General features: G+C 40.2%; 1 protein-coding gene across 1 annotated transcript in view; it reads left to right on the top strand.

The window, feature by feature from the left end:
* The window catches only part of pemt (phosphatidylethanolamine N-methyltransferase), a 51,257-nt gene extending 27,892 nt beyond the window's left edge, over window positions 1-23,365 (top strand). Inside the window, exons 4-7 of the mRNA XM_061706211.1 lie at window positions 5,390-5,535; window positions 9,273-9,384; window positions 17,508-17,582; window positions 22,596-23,365. Coding sequence (XP_061562195.1) covers window positions 5,390-5,535; window positions 9,273-9,384; window positions 17,508-17,582; window positions 22,596-22,644 — 382 coding nt within the window. The 3' untranslated portion in view covers window positions 22,645-23,365. The remainder of the gene's footprint in view (window positions 1-5,389; window positions 5,536-9,272; window positions 9,385-17,507; window positions 17,583-22,595) is intronic.
* Window positions 23,366-23,755: the final 390 nt, after the last annotated feature.

The following is a 23,755-nucleotide window of genomic DNA, read 5'->3' as shown; positions in this document are numbered from 1 at the left end:
CAACTTTTTTTAACTCCATTTTGATCAATTGGAAGTACACTGCATTTTAGAAATTAAGCATTTGCTTTCAACATCCTGCAGAGAAAAGAATGTATGTATACCCCCTGCACCTAAGTGTCCTTCAGCAGTGATGTCTGCTGCACTTTGGGCCTCAGTAGCTGAATGACTGCAGGCCACACTCAATGGGAATCACAATGAAAAATGTCACAAACATTAAACAGTAGAATGTCAAGTAGGACACCTCACACAATTAAGTGTTGAACATAAAAACAGACATACAATGTTTTTTAATAACACCCTGGCCAAACCACTGTTCTATGTGTAGTCAAGGAGATATGTTCATACAACCATTTATACTTATACAGATGAGGTTTAAATGGGCAATATTTTTGTATAGGTTATTAACATTACAAACTAATACTATGTAATACTAATACTATGTAGAAGGTGAGCTATAATGCTCTATGATATAGAACATCCATCCATTTTCTGAGCCTCGTCTCCTCACTCGGGTCGCGGGCATGCAGAAGCCTATCCCAGCTATCATCGGGCAGGAGGCGGGGTACACCCTGAACTGGTGGCCAGCCAATCGCAGGGCACATACAAACAAACAACCATTCGCACTCACAGTCATGCCTACGGGCAATTTAGACTCTTCAATTAACGTGCATGTTTTTGGGATGTGGGAGGAAACCGGAGTGCCCGGAGAAAACCCACGCAGGCACGGGGAGAACATGCAAACTCCACACAGGCGGGACCGTGGATTGAACCCGGGTCCTCAGAACTGTGAGGCTGACGCTCTAACCAGTCGGCCACCGTGCCACCATGATATAGAACAACATACCAAAAAGTAAAATAGTTACAGAAATGTTACTTATCTTGATTTTTATTGGCATAATCAAAGGCTCATTGTTAACTACCCGAAGGGGTTTGGTATTTCTAAGACTCTGACCTCTTGCTTGCATTGCGCAAGAAATATAAATAATCCAGAGTGTGGTCGTAAAAATCTTCCAAGCGCACCAAAGAGGGTACTCCTGTGATGTAGCTGAATTATCCTGCTCCCTTCATCTCCTTTGTAAATGGTTGTATTTTAGAAGATATATTAGATACTTTCGCTTTACTTTTTTTCTGAGCCGCTTCTCCTCACAAGGGTCGCGGGCGTGCTGCAGCCTATCCCAGCTGTCATCGGGCAGGAGGCGGGGTACACCCTGAACTGGTTGCCAGCCAATCGCAGGCGGCGCCGGGGATAGAACCCCGGTCCTCAGAACTGTGAGGCTGACGCTCTAACCAGTCATCCACCGTGCCGCCCTTTTAGAGACGTTTTCAATTATAATATTTTTAGGATTATTTATTGCCTGTTATTCAAATTGATAATTTTATTTACTGTATTTGATTACTGTTAGTTATACTGATAGTGTTAACAAAAATAAATAACAAATCTGGGCTCTTGTGTGGAGCCCCGTGATTGCATGGGGCTTCTCCGTTTACTCTGGCTGTTTCCCACATTTCAAAATAATACTTCTTTGGTTAATTGAAGACTCTAAATCTTTCTTAGGTTGTTTGTCTATGTCCCCTGCGATTGCCTGGCGGCCAGTCCAGGGTGTGCCCGCCTCTTGCCCAAAGTAAACTGGGATCACCCGAGACCCTAGTTAGGATAAATTGTACAGAAAATGGATGAATGAATGTTTTTTTTTTCCTTTTCTTTTCTAATTTCCTAATTTTTGGCTTGAGCACCAGCCCTCCAAAACGTCTTTACGCATTCCTAGCTATGGGTAATTCAGTATTCAAAGAAACTGTTGTGTTTTTGTAATGTGGGTTATTGTGTCAGATCCTGCCTCTCTGACAAACCCCCAATCCATTTATTGCAATGCATTGACTGTGGTCTTATCTTGACATTGTGAGCAACCCATCAAGTACGCTCAATGGAATGTCCAACCACATGTAAGTAAGCACACAATCAAGGCACAGTGTCGTCATAAAAGGTGTTTTGCTTGACTATTTATGATGTTCTCACTTATACAACACCAAATTTTCACACACTGTGACACGTTTTAGTTTGCAGCTGCAATCATTGATGCTGGACTGCCAGGTACTGTATGATTTAATACAAACATCCATCCTCTGTGAGTACTGTAATTAACAATTACGATGCCTTGTAGGAGAAGCTGTGTTCTTGCAGTTAAAGATTAATTTCACAGGCAAGCTAGTGAGTGGAATACTCCTCAATGAACAAAAATGGAAATATCATACTGTCCATGTATGGCTTTACTTTCTGCAGAGTTCCAATTGTAGAGAACGTTCTCCCATGCGGTAATTGTCACATTGCATGTGCTGTGCCCATAGTGATGACATTTTACTTAATGGAGCTCGATGACGTCAAGCATTTGCATCTGTAACAAGACATCTCATTACTGGGGCTTTCTAAGATGTTTTAGCTGGGGGGGGGGAAGGGGTCACGATCTCTGCTTTATTGTGGCATTTTCAGTGCCACATGGAGATTGCCAGGTTGAACATTTGGCCACTTGAACACAGGTGTTGAAAATGAGATCAATGAATCCAACCTTTTGAATTAGGAAGCATGGTGAGCCAGAAGGACAGCATGTCTGCCCTACGATTTTCAGGTTCGGACTTCAAGTCTTTACTCTGGCCTTTCCGGTGCTTGCGTGAGTTTTCTCCGGGTACTCCGGCTTCATCCCACGTCCCAAAAACTTGCATTGAAGACTGTAAATAATTAATAGGTTTGAATGTGAGTGTGAACGGTTGTTTGTCTGTCTGTGCCCTATGCTAAACTAGTGACCAGTCCAGGGTTTACCCTGTGTTTGATATGAACCAACCACTTAGATCCATCTGTACAAGGAAAGTATTCTCACTCTGGGGTGTACCTTGAAATTTTTTAAAAATATTTCTTCTCCAATGACAATGTTATAAATTACTAAATCAAAACAAATACTTTCGGTTCATGTCATACAATTGCAAGGCTACTTACTGCTATGCGGAGTTCATGTGGCTAAGGCCGAGCGACACCGAGCGACATGGCTGAAAGTGACTGAACGGGACAATCCCAAAGAAATAAAAGTAGGAAATCGACCAAATTTGGACATGGAAGGTTTTCCCCCACCAACAGCAATACGAACTTATAAATATAGTTAAGTATTATTGTAAAACACTATGTTTACTTTATTGGTACGGCTTGGCCATGACACAGACCAGCTGAAGCTCCCTTATACCCAGAAATGTACATTTTGGCTGTGAAAGTTCGCATGCTATGACATGGCATTACATTTGCGATGTTGCAACGGCGTACAACATTCATCCATCCATTTTTTTATACCACTTATCCTCACTTGGGTCACGGGTATGCTGGGAGGCGGGGTACACCCTGAACTGGTCGCCAGCCAATGGCAGGGCACATAGAAACAAACAACCATTCGCTCTCACATTCACACCTACGGACAATTTGGAGTATTCAATCAACCCACCATGCATGTTTTTGGGATGTGGGAGGAAACTGGAGTTTTCGGGGAAAACACACACAGAAGATTCAAACTCCACACAGGTGAGGCCGGATTTGAACCCGTGTCCTCAGAACTGCGAGGCGGACATGCCAACCAGTCTACCACCATGCCGCCGCCGTACAACATACCTTATCAATACAAGAGCTGTATCAAAGGAAAAAGTTTCTAGTTTTATTTGAAATTGTCAATAAGTCTTCAGTTACAGTCTCTTTATTGTTGTGTATTTTGCCGTGATGTGGAACTGTACTGCATCGTACTAAGAGTCGTGTGGAATTATTTGGTTACTTCTGTAGGTTACATCAGGTCAGGATGGTGTAGAGGTTCACTCGCCTGACTTCCATGCAGGCAGTATGGGTTCAGTTTTCACTTAGTGTGGATGGTTGTCTGTCGATATGCTCTGCCTTTGACCCGGAGTCACCTTCTATAGACCTTGAGCAGGATAAACTGTAAAGAAAATTGATGTATTAGTTAAAACATTAAAAAATATTGGAACTTGTCTCAGTATCATGCAGTACAATTCAACACCTCTTCTGACTACAACTAGAATCAATAATACATTTTAAAATTATTTATTGTTAAAGATATTGACAAAAAAAAAAAAAAAAACAGTCACTGAGCAATAAAGGGTTGCTAGTTATCTGGTAATGCTGGTACATTTATTTGTTTTGTCCTCTAGCACTTACAGCAGTTTGAATGACTAATCTCGCAATAGTCCGCTGCAATGACCATTGTGCAACTGGCGCCGAGATTTCAAGGAGTGTATGCAGTTTAAAGTGACGAGTAGTGCGATAATCTGGGACAATGTTGATTGCGCAAATGTTGCAGACACTCCTCAGTCAGTGTGCAAATGGGGCAGATGAGTGGCCAGTATTGGTCAACAACAGATATGCAAATAGTGCAGCGTGGCGAGACTACTTCAGTGAGTGCACGAGTAGTATATAATTGGCCCGCCCGAAATGTGACAACAAACTCAGACAAAAGAAATTGGCAGCATGTTGCAATGGAATTGTAAGTTAGCTGTTCGCAAGAGAGAAGAAGCTGTTGGAATGTCTGCTCGTTCTAGTTTGCATTGATCGGTAGCGCCTACAGGGAAGGAGCCGGAAAAGCCGGTGACCGGGATGTGGAGGGTCCGAGAGGATTTTGCACGCTCTTGTCTTAGTTCTGGCAGCGTGCAAGTCCTCAAGGGTGGGTAGGGGGGTACCGACAATCCTTTCAGCAGTTTTGATTGTCCGTTGCAGTCGGAGTTTGTCCTTCCGGCTGACATTCCTGCCATTGCTCATTAATGGCTTTTCTGAGAAGCTGACAAGAGGTTGAATATCATTACCACACTTCCGATCAGAGCTCTCACCCTTTTTTGAGAAAAAATACATTTAGCACATGTAAATAGAATATGCCCGTGACCCTAGTGAGGATAAGTGGAACGGAAGATGAATGAATAAATAGAATATTGTTTTTGTCATTATTTAATATGCCTCCCCCTTAAATTGATACTTCAAACATTGTTTGTACCGGTGAGAATTTGACCTGTGAACTGACACTATTTCTATGCTGTTTTGTTGGGGAAATTTAGTTCAAAATAGAAAAGATCTGGAGGTCCACTAGTGTCATTATTGGACTAATCTTTTGGCTCATTAATTCAATTTAAATTAACTCCAACTACAAATGCAAGTATAGCCACTAGGTGTTTGTGACTAAAATTTTAACTTCTGTCATATAACTGTTGTTCCAAATGGGTCTACTCAACCGTGAACAATGGTGTATTCAATGGGCTTTGCCTTGAATTGCCTTATGGTTGCCGCTTCCGTCATTATTCACTTTGAATCATGCCTAAAATAACACACTAATGATGCCATTGTGATCTGTTTTCCCTGCAGCATAACTGTAGTGATGAGGACCCAGGCCAGGTGGAACATACTCGACAGGAATGAGGTCTTTAACCTGGGTGTGCTTCTCATAGCTGTGGGCTCTCTGCTTGTAGTAAGCAGCTTTCTCGCTCTGGGATTCACTGGGACGTTCCTTGGTAAGTCTAACTGGGTATGTTCAATATACTGTATGTAGATATAACGTGCTTTTACATCCAATATTATGGTATTAAGTAAGAAAATACAACATAAATTTTCATTTTTTCTTTTGTATCAAGCTTTGGTCATCTCGAGTGACCGACCTCAGGCAAGCACAAATTGCCCATAATAGAATTTTTTGTTGTTGTCTTTACTTTGTTAGTTGCCGTGTCTTAATCGACATCCGCTTGCATTCATACACTAACCCCTCCTTTTTATGAATGATACCACCCTGTACAATTACAGTCAGCAATCACTAAGTTGAGGTCAGTTCATCGATGAGATTGTTCACTCACTGACATTAAAGAGTTAAAGCCCATCTGAACTATTTTGCCAACCAAAACAGCAGAACTTACTGAGGCCCTTTAATTGTTTCTCAGATCAATTAAAGTTACTGGCTGCCAGTTCGACTCAGTTTCTTGAGAAAGGTCATGATTGATGGTGCACTACTTCACCCTGCTGAGCCGTTGGATGGTAGACCAGAATTTCTTTGAAGCTTTCCTTCCAGAAGTCGTTCTGCATGGTTTCCCCAAACTCCTCTCATACTAGACTTTTTGCCTTACCAACCACCAAAGCCGCATTTCACTTGGCCTGCCGGTCCCACAGGCCAAAAGAGCCCGGTAGAACTTTTCCGTCAGCGTCTCATACTGCCAGTGTCCACCCACTGGTTCAGGGACTAACTGCCACAACAGGCACTGACCACCCTACGGGTTCAACTCCGGTCAGTCGCCTCAAAAATGGATGCACGTAACATGGCCCTACTCGAGACAGGGGAGTCTCTACCAGTAAACCCCCACAATAAGTTTGGGTGTTCCAGGTCAGACACGCACCCTCCTCCAAACATGCAGTGCTCAATTTACTGCTACGGCTCTCTCTTCACCCGAGTATCCAAGACATGTGGCCACCAGTCAGATGACATGACCACAGGCAAGTCAGGCAACGTGTCAGATCCAGCAGATGGAACTTAAGAAAAGCATGTCAGGCAGTTATTACCTTCTTTGCAAGACACATTACAACCACCTACAAGACTTGAATGAAACAATATACAGTAGTCTGGCATCCTAAAGGAGACATATTGTGCATTCTCAAAACAGTTCCAGGTGTTTTAAAGGAACTAGTGAGAACATTGGCACTTATTCCATGGTTCTGAACTTACAAAATGATGTCTGCAGGGGGAAAAAAAAAAAAATAATCCCCTCAAACAGACTCAGTAGTAATTTTGGGCACGTCAGCCTGTCGCAGCCTGACATGTAGCAAGCAGGAGCCAGTGACATTTTCTCATTGAACTTCTATGTATTCTGTGGTGTAATTTTTGCCTATATTGAAAGTCTGGATATTTTTTTTTTTGAACAATGAGTGAAAATAGTGATAGTGAAACTTGTCAGAAGGCTTGTTTATAAAACTCGACAGAGGGGAACATTATGTCAGTTTACCACATTGTAATTATGCGCATTCAATGCCTTTTAAGGCTAATACACTTTTGTTTTTCCTGTTGCTCACCTCAAAATCTTTCATTACAAATATTGCCTAAAATATTTTAAATTGTGTATCAAATTCAGACATAAATACAGTAATTGCAAATAATAGTGGAACTGTTGATCTCTGGCCAAATATTTATGATTTTGATGCCAAACCCAAATGCTTCAACCTAAAGCAAAAATTAAGAAAATTGGCCTCATGCTCCATTACGTTTGGAGGGGAACCTATTCCATATATGTTATAGTTTCCCCCCTTGCATCAATAATGGCCAGCTGTCCAAATATTTATGTTCAATTAGTGTATATCACCTTCTAACAGTGGCTCAGTAACACCCTTTATTTTCAACCACAAAATTGCAAGTGTGCTGTATTTTATTAAGTGATAATTTTCACAATAAAACATTTCAGTAGATTTAATGTATGCCCACAAGTGGCAGGGTTAATCAAACTGTTCGTATTCATTGCATAAATGGCCTCCTAAGTCAAGAAAACTGCATTTAAATGTGAAAATCCCTCAGCCCTTAATTGGGTCATGATGTTTGCCCAATTAAAATTCAATTACCTGAAGATTAATACCTCAGCAGCGTGATGACCTCATGAACACCCACAACCTCCTACCCTGTCATAGGCAGATATAGAAGCAATAGTATTCGTAATATGAATTTCATTTACAGAGGAGGGAAAATGTATGCTCAAATGTAAGCCCCTCCGATCCACGCAGGCCCTGGAGGGTAAAGCTTGTGTTGATTTCATGTGTCATCTGTGCTCTATATTAAGCACCTCAAGTCACCATGACCTGATGAGTCAAGGTGATGGAGCAGAAACAACGATAATCAAACTACACAGGGTGCTAATGTGTCCGCCACCTGGCATCACAACCTGGCAATTGCGGTCGAACTTGTCCCTTTTACTGCGACTACACATTTGGGAGAAACCAGGTTGCTCTTTTTCCACCTGCACAATGAAACCAAACATTGGTGACACAAGAAAACAGCTGGTTTCATTTGCCTTTGAATGTTGTCATTGTGGAGACCAAAATTTGGGTTAATGTATTTTTATGCCACTATTGCCATTTTTTTTCCTCCCTCCTCAATTCAAAAGCAAACGAGCAATTGCCTCCAACCCGCAGGGGTCTCAATGATTATGCATCTCTGAACAGTTATATAACTTGCACATAAGCAGCCTTTCTTTGGCAGCACACAAGGCCACAGGATGTTTCTTAGATCTGTTTTTTTCATATTTGCTTGGACTTGGCCAAATTGTGTGTGTATATTATCTGGGGAACTTATTGCATGGTGCTCAATTAGCAGTAAACAGTGGCCTAGTTCAGACCCCTGCAGCACAAGTAAGCACACAATGTTTACCCCCCGTGTTAACTCAATGACCATTGAGGATAAAACCATGTTGCACTTCATTTTCTAATACAATCTCCATTTATATTGTTGCAGCTCACAACTTACAGTACATACTAATAAAAACTATTTCATTGTCCAGCTGTAGAAACTCAAATTCCATCTTTATTGATATTGACCATCAAGACAACTTACTTCTGTTGGAAATACATTGACATTACTGTTAAAAAACATCTTAAGATTTGTCAACCTGTGGCTTAGGAAAAACACACCACTCCACACAGTTTTATACAGTAAGATGAAATAATACAGTGAAATAATTATACCAAAAGTGGTTGATTTCAGCATGTATTGTAAACATTCAAATGAATATAGGTGAATCATTTAGTAATGTGTGTATTTATTAATATGACAAGTGAGCAAGGGTGAACATAAACTGACTTTAGTAAACCTTTTTGGAGATCAAATATAAGACACACAGTGTTGAGTGAGTAGAAGACTTCATCACATTTAAAGTAAGTTATGTTAAATTGTATTCTGTGAAGTAAAATAATATTTAGCTGAATGTGTTGCATTATACTTCACTGGTATTTACCCACTGAAAGAATTCGCAGAAAGCCCAGATATCCCTTTTTTTTTTTTTTTTTTTTAAATCAACATGGAAAGGCAACATTCCTTAATGGGTACAGGATTCTCAACACAAAGTGACCACGTTTGTCCTTCAACCATCAAGTGCATATGGATTTAAAGATATGAAGAAGAACAAAAAAAATTCATTGGAATTATGTTTAATATCATAAAAAACAGAATCACTGTTTCTCATGCAATAATCTTGCTGTCTACTGGCATCTGTTATCTACTCTGCAGGTGATTACTTTGGCATTCTGATGGATGAGAAGGTGACGGGCTTTCCCTTCAGCCTCACAGAGAACCCCATGTACTGGGGCAGCACTGCTAACTGCCTTGGCTTGGCACTTATGTAAGTGTCTTTTTTTTTTCTCATGCTACAACAACCGGCATACATAGACTTCTGAGTCTGAACCATCACACAGACTTCAGTGAGTCACATAAAACTAAACCTGCCAAAGTGGCAAGTGGGAGAGGCAATGTTACCCGCCACTGCTGAAATCCATCTGTATTTGGCTCCTTGGCGGGCATTATTGTCAAGCCCTCTCTGTATTTACTTGTGCGGTCTAGTATACAATGTAGCATTGAGCAACGACTACTTATTTTCACTTTGACCCAAACCATTAAGTGTGGCGTCGTTAATGCATGGCTGATACATTTGCATGAAATTGCACTTTAAAAAATATTCTCTCCAAGTTACCTCCATCTTGAGAATGCATTGAAATACATTACCATGGGAACTGGGAGCACTTCAAAACCTCAAGACCTTGCGGAGTAAGGCAAGTGCTTCAGGGTTAATGAGCCACCAACAGCTGCTGTATAGCCTTCTTTCTTTCGCACACCCTGGCCCTAATTCCGTTACCTCGATTGTCCTTTTGCTATGCATTATGTTTCTCAGTTTTTCTGTATAATTTTCCTGAGCTTTCACCTCTAGGGCCGTGTTTAGTTAGTTCGTGTTTTAAGGCATGCCTCAGCCTTTCAAAATACAGGTGTACTGTATAATTTATTAAAGCCACCGTGCAAAAAGAATCAAATGTGGCCAGTGCACCATGTCAAGCCCAATCTTTTGAGGGATGTCATTATTTACTTTTAGATGTGACAGATACAATATCACAGTCAAATCAGTGCTGTCTCCCAAAGAGACTGGAGTGGATGCTAATAGTCTAGCAGTTTTATTGGAAGTCAACTAAACGATACTTCAAGGAGAGTAAAACACATTTTGTCGAAAAATTACATTCAGTTCTTTTTCAGATGAGTTGTTCTGAATGTGTTTTTATTCAGGTTCTGGATTCTTGATTGATATGGATACCGTATATAGAGTGGATCTATACAGTGACTACAAGTCACACCTGTGACTCAAATCAATCAATCAATCAGTCAGTCAGTCAATCAATCAATCCAAATTTTTGTTTAACCAGAAAACAAAGAACCCGTTTAGACAGAGATCTCTTTTTAAAGGATGACTTGGCCAAGTAGGCGAAGTACAATTCAAGTCATAATAATACAATGTATACCTAAAAGAACACAGTACAATTACAAACAAAAAAACTACTGTTGATAGACTACCATCCGCCCAGCATAGAGAGCAGTAAATACTGATCATATGTCTATCTTACAAAGTCACTAAATGTTGGCATTTCTTGGCTAGAACTATGGGATAGCGCTACAGTTCTACAATAAGCGCACTTTGTGTTTGCAGTAGAAAGGTCTGGAACATGCGTAGGAAGAGGTTTAGTTACAATTTTTCATCAACAGAATAGCTTAAAACCATGCAGTCGTCCAGTAAAACTTTACTCCTGGGGAAAGTATCTCTGTCAGATCTGTCATAAGAGCAATAGCCTCCTAATTATCACCTTGTCGGAATCAAAAAATGGGTTTGAATCGAGAGAGCAAGAAAGAAATGAACAAAATCCTTTCGGCCCTCGCTGTGCCAGACTCCCAAAGATGAGGCCATTTACCAGCCTCCTGTCTAACCAAGATGGGATTACTTGGACTAGATTACTGGATACACTCATGTTGTAGAATAAGTAGGATGCAGGGATCTGAATAGGTCACATGTTGTCCTTCTCTTTGTGGCAAGATATGGCATCTTTATGTGCAGAGTAGCACTTTGGCCGTAATACTGTGCCACAAAGGTACTCCCAAGGTGTCCCTATTACTGAGCCATGGTGCCTTTGGTCAGCTATTATGTCATTGGCCAAGATGTACTTTTGAAAGCCAATCTGTTATTTCACTGTTTCCTGTAGGCTAATGCGAACCATCCTGTTATTTATGTAGTTATGTATTTTTGAAATGCACTCTCTGCAAAAATGTTCAAAAAGTACATGTCCCATAATGCATCCTAATTTTGCAATTTTCACAATGGTTGCATCTCGCCACATGAGCAACAGAAGGGCTAAGAATTAAAGGAATACTCTGAGGAAAACACAGTATCAATTGCAACTACTTGTTTAGCAAAATGGAATGTGACTCTCATCTTTCGTCAGGGTTTCTGCAGGATTCATCATATCCAATTTAAGACCTTCTTAAATAAATGTAAGACATACTGTGTATATAAAAAGTCTCCACACCACTGTTCAAATTGTAGTTTTTTTTGTGATATATAAATTGTTTTGCAATTTGAGGCCATCTCATCTGTTCAACAGTGGAGATTCAAAAGATGATGGGTGTTGCAAGAAGACAATGATCCAAAACATAAAAGCAAATCAACAACATTCGTGTTCTGGAGTAGCCCAGTAGTAGTCCTGACCTCAACCCGATTGAGGTGGTGTGGCATGCCCTCAAAAGACCAATCCACACCAGACATCCCAGGAATCGTGCTGCACTGCGAGAGTTTTTAAAGAGGAATGGTCCCAAATTCATCCTGATAGCTGTGCACGTCTGATCTGTCGTTCACACTACAAAAACAAATGCGACTTCTAATGTGACCGGAACGCGTTGGTGAAGTGACACGCATGCACACAAAACACGACATCACGTTGCGCATGCGCACAAAATACGAGGTGAGGTGTGTTTGCGGAGGTAAATACGGCCCCTTGTCCTGAAGCATTTGTTTCAATTTCAAGAATGTTGTGCTTGAACTGAGCGGTCCCTCATATATTAATCAGTTCGAAATCGTCGTCTTTGTGCCGCTGACTGTTTTCTGCTCATTTGATTGCTTCTTCCGCGTGACTGTTTTGTCAAACAACTGTGACGGTTATGAGTACGACCTGATCATCTAGACTGCATTGTATCGGGTACATATCTAATTTACATCCACATACGAAAGAGGGCTGGGTCGGATTTATAAAAGAAAAAAAAAAAAAAAAAAAAAATCGGAATTGTACTGTTCGCATTGACATAAAAAAAATCAGTTACATGACACATACAGTATCGGCAAAAAAATCGACCAATCGATGAAAGAATTGACCTGCAATGTGAATGTATCCTTCCGCCCCAGTTCCTGCTGAAAGAAAAACAGCCTGAAAGCATGATGGTGCCACCGCCTTGCTTTACTGCAGGTATGGTGTTCTTTTGGTGGTGAGCAGTGACGTGTTTGCGCCAAACATACCTTTTGGAATGCATGGCTAAAATGTTCATTCAGACACATGAGCATCACTGCAGAAATATATTTTCTCACATGGGAAGGTTCAAGGCTTGTGCCATAGTTTCTCCACTTGAAGATAACCGTCTTCACTTTGTTCCATGGTGTCACATCCCCCTTAATTTAACAGGGTGTGCACACTTGTGCAACCACCTTACCTCAGTTGTTTATCTTTACTCCCCCTCTCAAAACGATTCCAGTGGTTTTTCCAAATGAATTGCACGGGTTATAGGTCACGGTAATGTTGGATACAGTTTTGAAATCATTTTTCTGGGACTCTATATGTCACAAAAACTTGGAATTTGAGCGAGGGTCTGTACACATTTATATCTACTGAATATCATCACATAAAAACGAAAATAATTTCATCCAGTTGAATGAAGTACAGTTTTTATCTCGCTATTCCACCCACATTCCAAAAATGTGCACGTTAGGTTGGGTTGTCAAACTTGTTTTCATTGTGGGCCACATCATAGTTTTGGTTGCCCTCACTTGGGCTAATTGTAATGGTGAACCCTGATAAATGTATAATAGCTAAGGGTGTAACAGTGCGCCAATAATCGCGGTTCGGTATGGTCTTAAATTCACTATTCTGCTCACAACAATAACAGAAAATGCAAAAGAAAACGGGCACATATTTAATGAAGTTAAATCCTTTCTTTTCAGTGCAAAATGTCTTTTTCTTTAGGAAACGAAGCATGGGGACATATACAGCAGTAACAAGGAAAAATACTGGCAAGTTTTCACGGGCCGCAAACAATGACATGGTCTGGCTCGTGGGCCTTGAGTTTGACACCTGTAGGTTGAATGAAAAGTGTGAATGTGCGATTGAAAGGTTTTATGCCAGCCAATATGTGCCTTGCGATTCCATGGTGTACTCTGTAAAGTCTCTTGGGATAGATTGACTTTTGATTACGATTGTAAACTGGGTATTAAGTGGGAATCAATACCACAGCAGCCTCGCAGGTCAGCTTTGTGAATCACTGTATTATGATATTACCGTTACCACCATGCCGCTGCCATATATAACTTTTGAAAAGGCTGCGCTATAAAAGTTTGTATGTTCTCTACTTTGCGCTTGCATGATGTCAGCATTCACACCGCTGCTCGACAAAGAAGACATCACGGCAAACCTTGCAATAAGCTTGCCCCTGACCTTTAAAACTTTCCGTTCAATCAGCTGTCGATTTGTCTGAGCATTTCTGTTTTGCAGCACATTTGAGTCACTCCAAGGGCTGCTTTTCATCTCAAGCCGGTCTGTATCAGAGCAGACGTGTCTGGAGCAGTAGTTGAGATGTCCACGTGAAATTAATCGTGCTAAACAAATTGACACTTCTAAATCCAAACCAGTGGCAACCTTCAAATGTTCTCACACTTTGTACTTAAGTAGAAGGACAGATACTTGTTTAAAAAAAAAAAAAAAAAAAAAAAAACTGGTTAAAGTACTGATTCTTCTCCTTTACTTAAGTAAACAATTAAAAAAGTACTCTGAAATGTACTGAAGTACAAAAGTAAAAAGTAGAATCTGTCTTTCATATACAATATCAATTTTGATAACTTGGCAAAATGAAAAAAAAAAAAAGGTTCTGCATATAAAATACTTCCCCTCTTTTATTTACATTGTGCTCGTACTGAGAAGAAGAAGGGGGAAAAAAATACTGTTACATTTCCCGTTGATTAAGAGCAAGCTACCGTAGGCCTTTATGATATCTAAACCAAAGGAATGTTTTTTTTATTTTTTTTCCAGATTTGAACTGAGAATTTTTGAATGCCAGACGCGTGTGGTGTTTCGCCTGGCACAATACACAACGCATTCGCCATGAATCATTCTTGTAGCCGACAATATCATACATAAGGTCACGGATGGGATGGGGTCTATTTTGCTTTCGAGGATCAGTTGCCCTCGTGGTTAACGTTCTCCATGTCACAACTTATGTACACCTATTCGCATTGTTTTACTTACAGTAACAAGTAAGAAACGAAGGGGGGGAGCTCAATTTACTTTCTGTATTTTGAAATGTATACTAAGAGAAACATTAATTTAGCTTTTACATAAATTGGAAATATATAGATTTAAAATGTATTGGTCCGAGAAATATGCTAATACTTAAACAATCAATGTTGGGATTGGTTGTTCATTCAGACACATGAGCATCACTGCACAAATCCTGATGATACTTTTGTTGGGGAAAATGTTACACAGGGAATCTATATAGTCGATTACCTGTTTGCCGTCGTACGAGTGCGAATTGAACCAAAATGGGACAGTCCACCCCTGAAGCCACAGCCAACTTCACAGGTCAAACCATCATCATGCCCGACTTAACAGTATTTGTCAACCAAAGAAGAACACCTGGCCATTAATAAAATGGTGGTTTGTGGTCAGTTTCAATCAGTAAAAGCCATTATCATCTTAACATCACCAAAGGGGGTTATCAATAGTATGAGTGCTGTAACCTCCGTTACGTCACTCATTATCATGTGCTCTGCTCGAGGGATGAGAACAACTGAGCAATAAGTTCGAAAAAGTCACTTGTCTGCTCCTGACAAAAATCTCCTGGTCCCGCTGACCTCACTCTTATGTCAATGGAGCCTTTTTAGTCATATACTTGTTTTGCTTGTTGTATGATTCCTACTGTATTTTTTGTCCTGAATTTGTTTTCATCTTTTTTTTTTTCTGCTTGCCCAAACACAGTGGAGCCTTTAAACATACTGTGTTCCAGGGACGCTAGCTTGTTCATATTTAGAAATAGTTTCCCAAAGTAAAAACATCCATCATTCATTAGAGTGATGCAGGTGAGCTGGAGCGTATCCCAGTTGACTTCAGGTGAATGGTAGGGTACACCCGGGACTGGCCACCAGTCTGTCACACGGCGAATAGACGAACAACCATTCACACAGTGTCACCTATGGACAATTCAATCTTCAATTAACCTAACGAGCAGGTTTTTAAAACGTGGGAGGATGAAAGAAGAAGCAAATCACACTCGTGGAGCTCGCTGAGATGAAGTCCCTTGTGACATTCTGTGTAACTTTGAGGCAAATATTTCTTTCAAATCTTGGTTGAATTCGGAATGGTACGACTTCAGGAGCATTGGTACTTCGAGGCTCCGCTTTACATGTTCTCATGTTGCATCATACAAGCATCTGGAAGTCACATACGGAGGTGCACGAACCCGCGGTGCATATTCATGAGCAGAGTCACTTGTGTGCACAGACTCAACAGTAGGCCTGTCTGAGGTGGAAAAAAAGAAAAAGAAAAATGCTACTGTAAACTCCAGATGGTATGAAGATTTGTGACATGAATTGTAGCTTGTTTTTTTTTAGGTAACCTACACCATTTTGGTCAATATGCAGCCGTTTTCATCTCACGTTGTGCTGATTCTTAATTATTTGACTAATTTAAAGTGCCTGTCACTGTGGATGATGCCCAATATTTAATTTAACTTTTTTTTTTTTAAGTACTTCCATGAAATCATCAAATTGGTTCTTATCGTGTTTCATGGCAGACAACAATTAAGACCAGCATTTCCAGATTAGTGGTAAAATAGAGATGGCAGCACGGTGTTCTAATTCTAATTTACAGGCTAACTTTAAGTTGTTGGGCTCGTCTCTCTCTACCTACATTTGAAAATCAATATAAACTCATCACCATAGCCATGTTTCCACCAAACGCTAAGGTTTAAATACTAATCTGATATCAAATTGTAACGCAGAAAAGCCCATCATTCAAGGGACGAAAAATGTGTTTTCACATATGCTTCATTCTTTAAACATTCTTTGAAAAGTTATTGTTGGATGTCAAAACGGTTAGTGAAATTCTTTACACGCACAATTTAACATCCAGTGTGCATATTTCTAATCGAAGTGTGACGCAGAATGATCAAGCTGCATATTAACTGCGTTAAGTAGTCTGCAATAAGTAAATAATTAGGGGGGAAATAAGGACACAGCCTGAGTCATTGCGACCATACTGACCATCTTTTTCTTCTCCGTGTGTCACAATTTTATAAGCTTCATCAACAATCACCCGAGGCAAAATATTATGTTTATGTCATTATAACCCTCATGCACAGTACGTATTTTTCTTGTTGGTCATTAATTACATTCAGATTGGTGGTGACAGATTGATTCTGATCAAGAAATAGTACTATTTTCTTTTAATGTTTTGGGATTATGCAAAACCCAATCAACATGAGTCAAGAGCACAGTCTATTGACAGAATATTTGGTACTCTACACAAGTAGGCTCTTACTTATCCACTTGCAGTTTTTCTGATAGGTTTTATTGACCGTGTGCCCTTTCTCTTCATAGTTCCTTTTGAAGCCTTATGTGCCTTTTGCATAAGTTTTTTTTTTTTCTTTTTTTCTTTTTTATTATTCCTGAACAAAACAAAAAATGTGTGTCAGTGGGTCACTCTCAAACCAGGAATATGTAGGTCACTGTATTGTGCTGCGTGTTTCGTCTGCAGATGTCACCAGGCATAATTTCAGACAGATACATAATAGATTTTATGTCAATTGACGTCACAATGCTGCCTTCTCGTTTCATGTCGTCTGTCTGTTATATTTCACCAAAGTTGGCTCAAATTATTAATATGATGATGTTAGGTGTAAATAATATGGCCAGGATACAATTTGTACAAAAATGAATCTCTTTGGAGGACCAAGATATGAATTATTTAGTACCGCCTGATTTTGAGAGTCAAATTGACATGCATTACTACATCACACAATGTGCATTTGTCTTCGGGTAAAGCTGAAGTGTTTTTCTTTGGGAGGCCCATCACATAAGTACTGCATAATAAATTCCAATGTGTACTTGTCTTGACTACATATACATTGTACATACGACTTATCTCTCTGGCTTGTTTCCCCTTTCTGTGTTATCAGAGGTGCAAGTCCGATCGGTCTTGTCTTGACTGCAATCGTAGCCCTGGTCTACAAGATAGCAATACGATTTGAGGGGTAAGTCTTCCACAATACTGAACTGATGTACATATAAAAACAAATGAATATGTACTTTTTGTTTGGTAGGGGTCTCAATGGTCCAGTTTATTTTGCATTTTTCTTGCCTAAGAAAATGAAACCAGCTATATAAATCTTACCGCACATCATTGTTACATTTTTCAGTAATAAGTATGGGATGGATTGCATAAAGGGCTGTCACAATAGCACATTTTTAGTGCTATATTATCCCCCAAACTATCATGATAAACGATAGTATCGATGTTTTTTTTATGCCATTCACATTACAGCATAATAATTCAAGTACATCCTGCATATAAGCGCCAAGGCCGAAAGCCAACATTAAATGCCTGTGACCTTCGATCCCTCAGGCGGCACTGCATCAAAAACCGACATCACTGTGTAAAGGATATCACCACGTGGGCTCAGGAACACTTCAGAAAACCAATGTCAGTAAATACAGTTTGGCGCTACATCCGTAAGTGTAACTTGAAACTCTACGATGCAAAGCAAAAGCCATTTATCAACAACACCCAAAAACACCACCGGCTACTCTGGGCCCGATCGGGCTCAGCTAAGATGGACTGATGCAAAAAAAGTGAAAAGTGTTCTGTGGTCCAACGAGTCCAGATTTCAAATTGTTTTTGGAAACTGTGGACGTCGGGTCCTCCGGGCCAAAGAGGGAAAATTACCATCCGGACTGTTATGGACGCAAAGTTCAAAAGCCAGTATCTGTGATGGTATGGGGCTGTGTTAGTGCCAATGGCATGGGTAACTTACACATCTGTGAAGGCACCATTAATGCTGAAAGGTACATACAGGTTTTGGAGAAACATATGCTGCCATCCAAGCAACGACGCCCCTGCTTATTTCAGCAAGACAATGCCAAACCACATTCTGCACGTGTTACAACAGCGTGGCTTCGTAGTAAATGAGTGCGGATACAAGACTGGCCTGCCTGCAGTCCAGACCTGTCTCCCATTAGAAATGTGTGGCGCATTATGAAGCATAAAATACGACAACGGAGAGCCCAGACTGTTGAACAGCTGAAGCTGTACATCAAGCAAGAATGGGAAAGAATTCCACCGACAAAGCTTCAACAATTAGTGTCCTCAGTTCCCATACGTTTATTGAATGATGTTAAAAGAAAAGGTGATGTAACACAGGGGTAAACATGACCATGTCCCACCTTTTGCAGCCATAAAATTCTAAGTTAATGATTATTTACCAAAAACAATTACGTTGATCAGTTTGAACATGAAATATCTTGTCTTTGTAGTGTATTCAATTAGATATAGGTTGAACATGATTTGCAAATCATTGTATTCTGTTTTTCTGTTTAACACAACGTCCCAACTTTATTGCAATTGGGGTTGTAAGTGAAATGGATCAAGAAGTTCCGCCTTGCTTGAGGCAGCCACATATCGGCCCACGTTACGGTCTTTTCCACCACGGCCTCCCAGGTTGTCTCGCTCTGTGGCTTTAGACCACATCTTTGGTGCCATGATCTCTTGGTACTTTAGGCGATTGATGGCCTGGTCCGCTGCTCGGGTTGCATTCCACTTTCATCCTGGGTCAACCTGGGCTTTGGCCTAACACACCTAAGGATCTGGTGAGTCTCTGGGCTCGAACACAAGCCCCACCTTCTCCAGTTTATAGCCCAGGCTGATGAATATCAGTGGACGCTTCAGGGTGTTTCTTCCCAACAGTGCCGTGTTGTTTAAAAAACAAAGGAGGCTCAGCCACCTCCCGACGTAATTTTTTGCATTTGCATCCAGCTTGGATGCTGTCATAGGGTGACGTCACACAACTTCAGTAACCACATCAGGCATTGGTACAAGGTGAGCTGGTAACACCACACCTTACATTTTCCTGGCAGGCAAGCTCTGGTTGAGCTTGCTCATACCTTTCGAGAGCTGCGATGTGACACTTGGCGCCATGTGCCTGACAAAGAGGTCGGATGAATAGCTCCTGCCAAGGGTTCACAATGGCTGCTTCACCAAGACTGAGATCATCTCACTAGAAATTATGATGATGTCACTTCTGATTCCTTTCCTGTTTGGTGTAAAAGCTGCAGGTTTGATTTGATCACATTATTGCTCAAATTAATCCGAGCCCCCCAAAAATCACAACACCACAAAGTTCTATTTTGAATACAAAAAATATCAGCAATCATTTGCCCTTTTTTTCACATTAGTAAACAGCAGCAAGCAAAAGTATTTTTAATGTATGAAATGTACTTTGAAATGTACTTATGACTAAGGCAACAGTGATACTGTTGGAAACTTGTTTTGGTCTACAATTTCAATCATACAATACACCCCCCAACACACACACACACACACACACACCATTTCATCCCAAATTGATATATTGCTGCATCCTCTCTGCGTTATGTAGTGTTGCTAAATGTTTTGAGAAAAGATTATGTTAGCGATGTTTATTGTTTAAATTTGACCGGAAAGCTTTGGGGTTCCCAGCAGTCTTGAATGCAACCCATGTAGGCCTATTTCACATTTCCAGCAAGTGGTACATTTGAGTTAGTCTTAAAAAAATAACAGTGTGATGTCAATACAAGACAGCTGGGTGCCAAGTTTCTACCCTTCGGTACATAGTTAGTCCCTCAATGGAGCGGTGCGGAAAACTGGTATGGTATGGATCTGTTGTTTAGAAATAATCTGCCCAAAAATCTGTACTGAACTGAACTGATCTGTACTTCACTTTGGAAACTGGAACATTTCTTACCTTCTTAAATTGTATGAATTGACCATTTTCTTCCAACACAGTCTATTTAGGCTACTGCGTAACTCCGGAAGCAGCCACCTCATTCTGTCTTCCTGGTGGCCTCATTTAGTCAGAGATTGATTTGACAAGTCCAGTTCCTTTAGAAAAGCTTGGTTGGGTCACACAGAATCTGAGGCATGATAAAGTGACAGTGGTATCAATTTACCTTTCATGTTTTCAGAAGCTCCTGACACATGCTGATTTATCCGTGCCTCAGTGGATGCAAGCAAACTAAACAGCGGCACGGTCCGATGTATTATATTGGTTCTGATCTTTGTACCGATCAATGTCACTGAAGAAATAGCCACCTGCTATATTTATCTGGTGTCCCCAACAAAGCGTTTGTAGTAGTAGTAGTAGTAGTAGTAGTAGTAGTACAAGCACTACGACTATTATAACTTGCAAAGCTTGGAGTCATTTCATATCAATGTCACCGAAGGAAAGAAATGAGAGAACTTCTCGGAGTATTGGTGTGTCAAGACAATGACTCTCAGCTATAACAACTTAGGAAGTGATAAATGGTATGAATTAATTATAGTGTCATTTCAATCAAAAATGGATGTAAGTGGGGTACGCACATACTGATTTTTATCATTTTAACTGATGTCTTTTTTAAATGTGAGAGATCCCACTCATGACGAGGGAAAAAAATGCCGTGCGCCACACACGATACCTCCAGTGATAACTGCAAATATTTCTACCGGGCCAGATGTCTGTGTAGTAGTAGAACAAAAAAATCAAAGTCTAGGCTTACTGTTATCTCGGTTGCAAACTCTTCTCCTTTCCACTTATATTGTGGTGCATGTACACAGTATACTCTCAACACAAACAGTCGCTCCGTTATCTTTTAGCATCAATCGCTTCCTAATTGCCATTTCATGTCACAATCACAGAGTCGGTATCTCGGCCGAACTGAGTGTTGAACACACACATAGGTGGAGCTGCGAATTGATAAGAATTTCGATTTTATTATCGATACTGCTTATGGATCTGATTACGTCTCGATTCTCTTATCAGTTCTCATTGGGTGAGGGAATGATGTAATACAAATGTATTTGTTTGCCATAACTCTTTAATGCCTTCAATTTTGGACAGAAGATATAGCATATCCAGTTTGCACTCATAGTCTGTAAAGTATCCTTAGGGGGGAAAACAAAAAGTAGGCGAATTACTTCTGAAAGTATGTCAAGAGACCAAAAGGATTAATGCGGTTTTTGCATACCTCACAAGATATCAGTCTTTTAATCCACCAGGTATAGATTGTTTTGACTGGATGACTTTTTCACTCAATGACATTTTTACTACTAACATTTGGTAATATTTCATTACTCCTTCTGCGTTCAAGTTGATCCAAAACTAATTCAGACACGGTGGCACGGTGGACGACTGGTTAGAGCGTCAGCCTCACAGTTCTGAGGACCCGGGCTAAATCCCTGGCCCCGCCTGTGTGGAGTTTGCATGTTCTCCCCGTGCATGCGTGGGTTTTCTCCGGGCACTCCGGTTTCCTCCCACATCCCAAAAACATGCATTAATTGGAGACTCTAAATTGCCCGTAGGCGTGAATGTGAGTGCGAGTGGTTGTTTGTTTCTATGTGTCCTGCGATTGGCTGGCAACCAGTTCAGGGTGTACCCCGCCCCCTGCCCGATGACAGCTGGGATAGGCTCCGGCACGCCCGCGACCCTACTGAGGAGAAGCGGCTCAGAAAATGGATGGATGGATAATTCAGACATAAAACAAAGAGTTTTTCTGTAAAAAAGAACATATTTTACCTGGCTGCACCATTATAGAAAGTCACTTTTGAGATCTGACACCTCCAGTGTTACAGTGTCCTTGCTACGACCACATTTCTCTTGACAAGAAAGAGACAACATAGATGGCCTTCATTGTGAATTACACACAGTCTCACAAATCTCTGACCTGCTCAAAGCCACTTAAAGCCCAATATAAGTAAACATAAACAACAAATCAACTCCCAATATTGCTGATACCCAGTGATGCACATAATCCTCACCCCCTGCATCAAGGATTGATATCTTACACCTTTTTAAATGAGACAGCACAGCTTTGTGTAACAAAGGCCATCAAATATGGCCCTGTGTCATATAGTGTACACACATTTAGTAAACTCACGGTTCATAGAACTTATGCAGGATCCTGGTACAGCATGGTACAGTGTTCAGATCTTTGATTTATTGTCCCATAATATGTTTGTTCTGCTGTATTTACAGACCTTTCACTGAACAAATCTATCAGCAGAGGACGCGCAAAGGTAAATAATCGCATCCTGTTGGGTTGTGGGAGGATTCCCTTCTGATCAAGAGGACCTCAAGATTGGATTATTGATTATTAAACCACTTCCAGTAAGAAGCTTCTTACACTCTTCTATACAGTGACCGTTGCATAGTTTGTTTGTTTTTTAAAATGTAAATCACATTTTATTGTCAAAGGTACGCATGGGAATGTTTATTAATACTGTAGAAAAGATTAAAACTCCAAATTACCTATTAATGATGCAGCCAGGAAGCCTTTCCAGTAGAATTTTAAAAAATGAGTCAAAATTAATTTTCTCATGGAAAGTTGAAGTGAAATATTTTTCTAAAAACAATAAAATGTAAAAATAAAGAGTAATCAAGACTGTGAAGATAAAAAAAGAAGATACAAACTGGGTTTTTTTGGGTTTTTTTATTTCCTTTTTTTGTATTAGCGTCGATAATTAATTGTTGAGACTGTCTCCCAAGTTTTAAGGGTGTTGTAAAGATCATGGTTTTACAGGGTGAAAAAAAAAAAAGTATTACATGGTTTGCAGTTTCTTTTGCACGCCGAGTTTAGAAGAATTAAGAGTTAGGATTAAGAGTCCAAATTTCCAGTGCATTAAAGCTCTTCTTTTACAGAGCAAGCATGTGCTGTACCCGCAATATATTAAAAAGATGCTCATCTGTTGACCCTTAGATAAGTACACACGCATGAATATATCCCTTCACACTGGAGGTGGTGTTAATTGGACATATATATGTAATAAATTAACCAAAATGAGCGGTGTCTCTTTTTCTTTCTATGTATTATGACATCAAGTTTACTTTAGATAGCACACGAAAACATTTTTTTTAATTTAATGTTGGATTATGATCATGTTTGTAGCGCAGCATCATGCGTTTTTTGGGGGGGGATTTGTATTGTACGTTTTTTACTATATGTGCCAGTTGGTCTATTTTCGTGTTTGAATATATCAGTCTGTGAAATTGCTCAACATGCATGTTGAAGACCCTTAATTGTCCGTAGCCGTGAATGTGAGTGTGAATGCTTGTCAGTGCCTTATGATTGACTGGCAACCAATCCAGGGTGTACTTCGCTTCTCACCCAAATAATAATAGAATAGCTGTAGAAAATG

This window comes from Phycodurus eques, chromosome 19 (genome assembly GCF_024500275.1).
Source record: "Phycodurus eques isolate BA_2022a chromosome 19, UOR_Pequ_1.1, whole genome shotgun sequence".
NCBI classification, from domain to species: domain Eukaryota; kingdom Metazoa; phylum Chordata; class Actinopteri; order Syngnathiformes; family Syngnathidae; genus Phycodurus; species Phycodurus eques.
The sequence above is the reverse complement of the archived record's forward strand: the minus strand, read 5'-3'. Positions and strand labels throughout refer to the sequence as shown.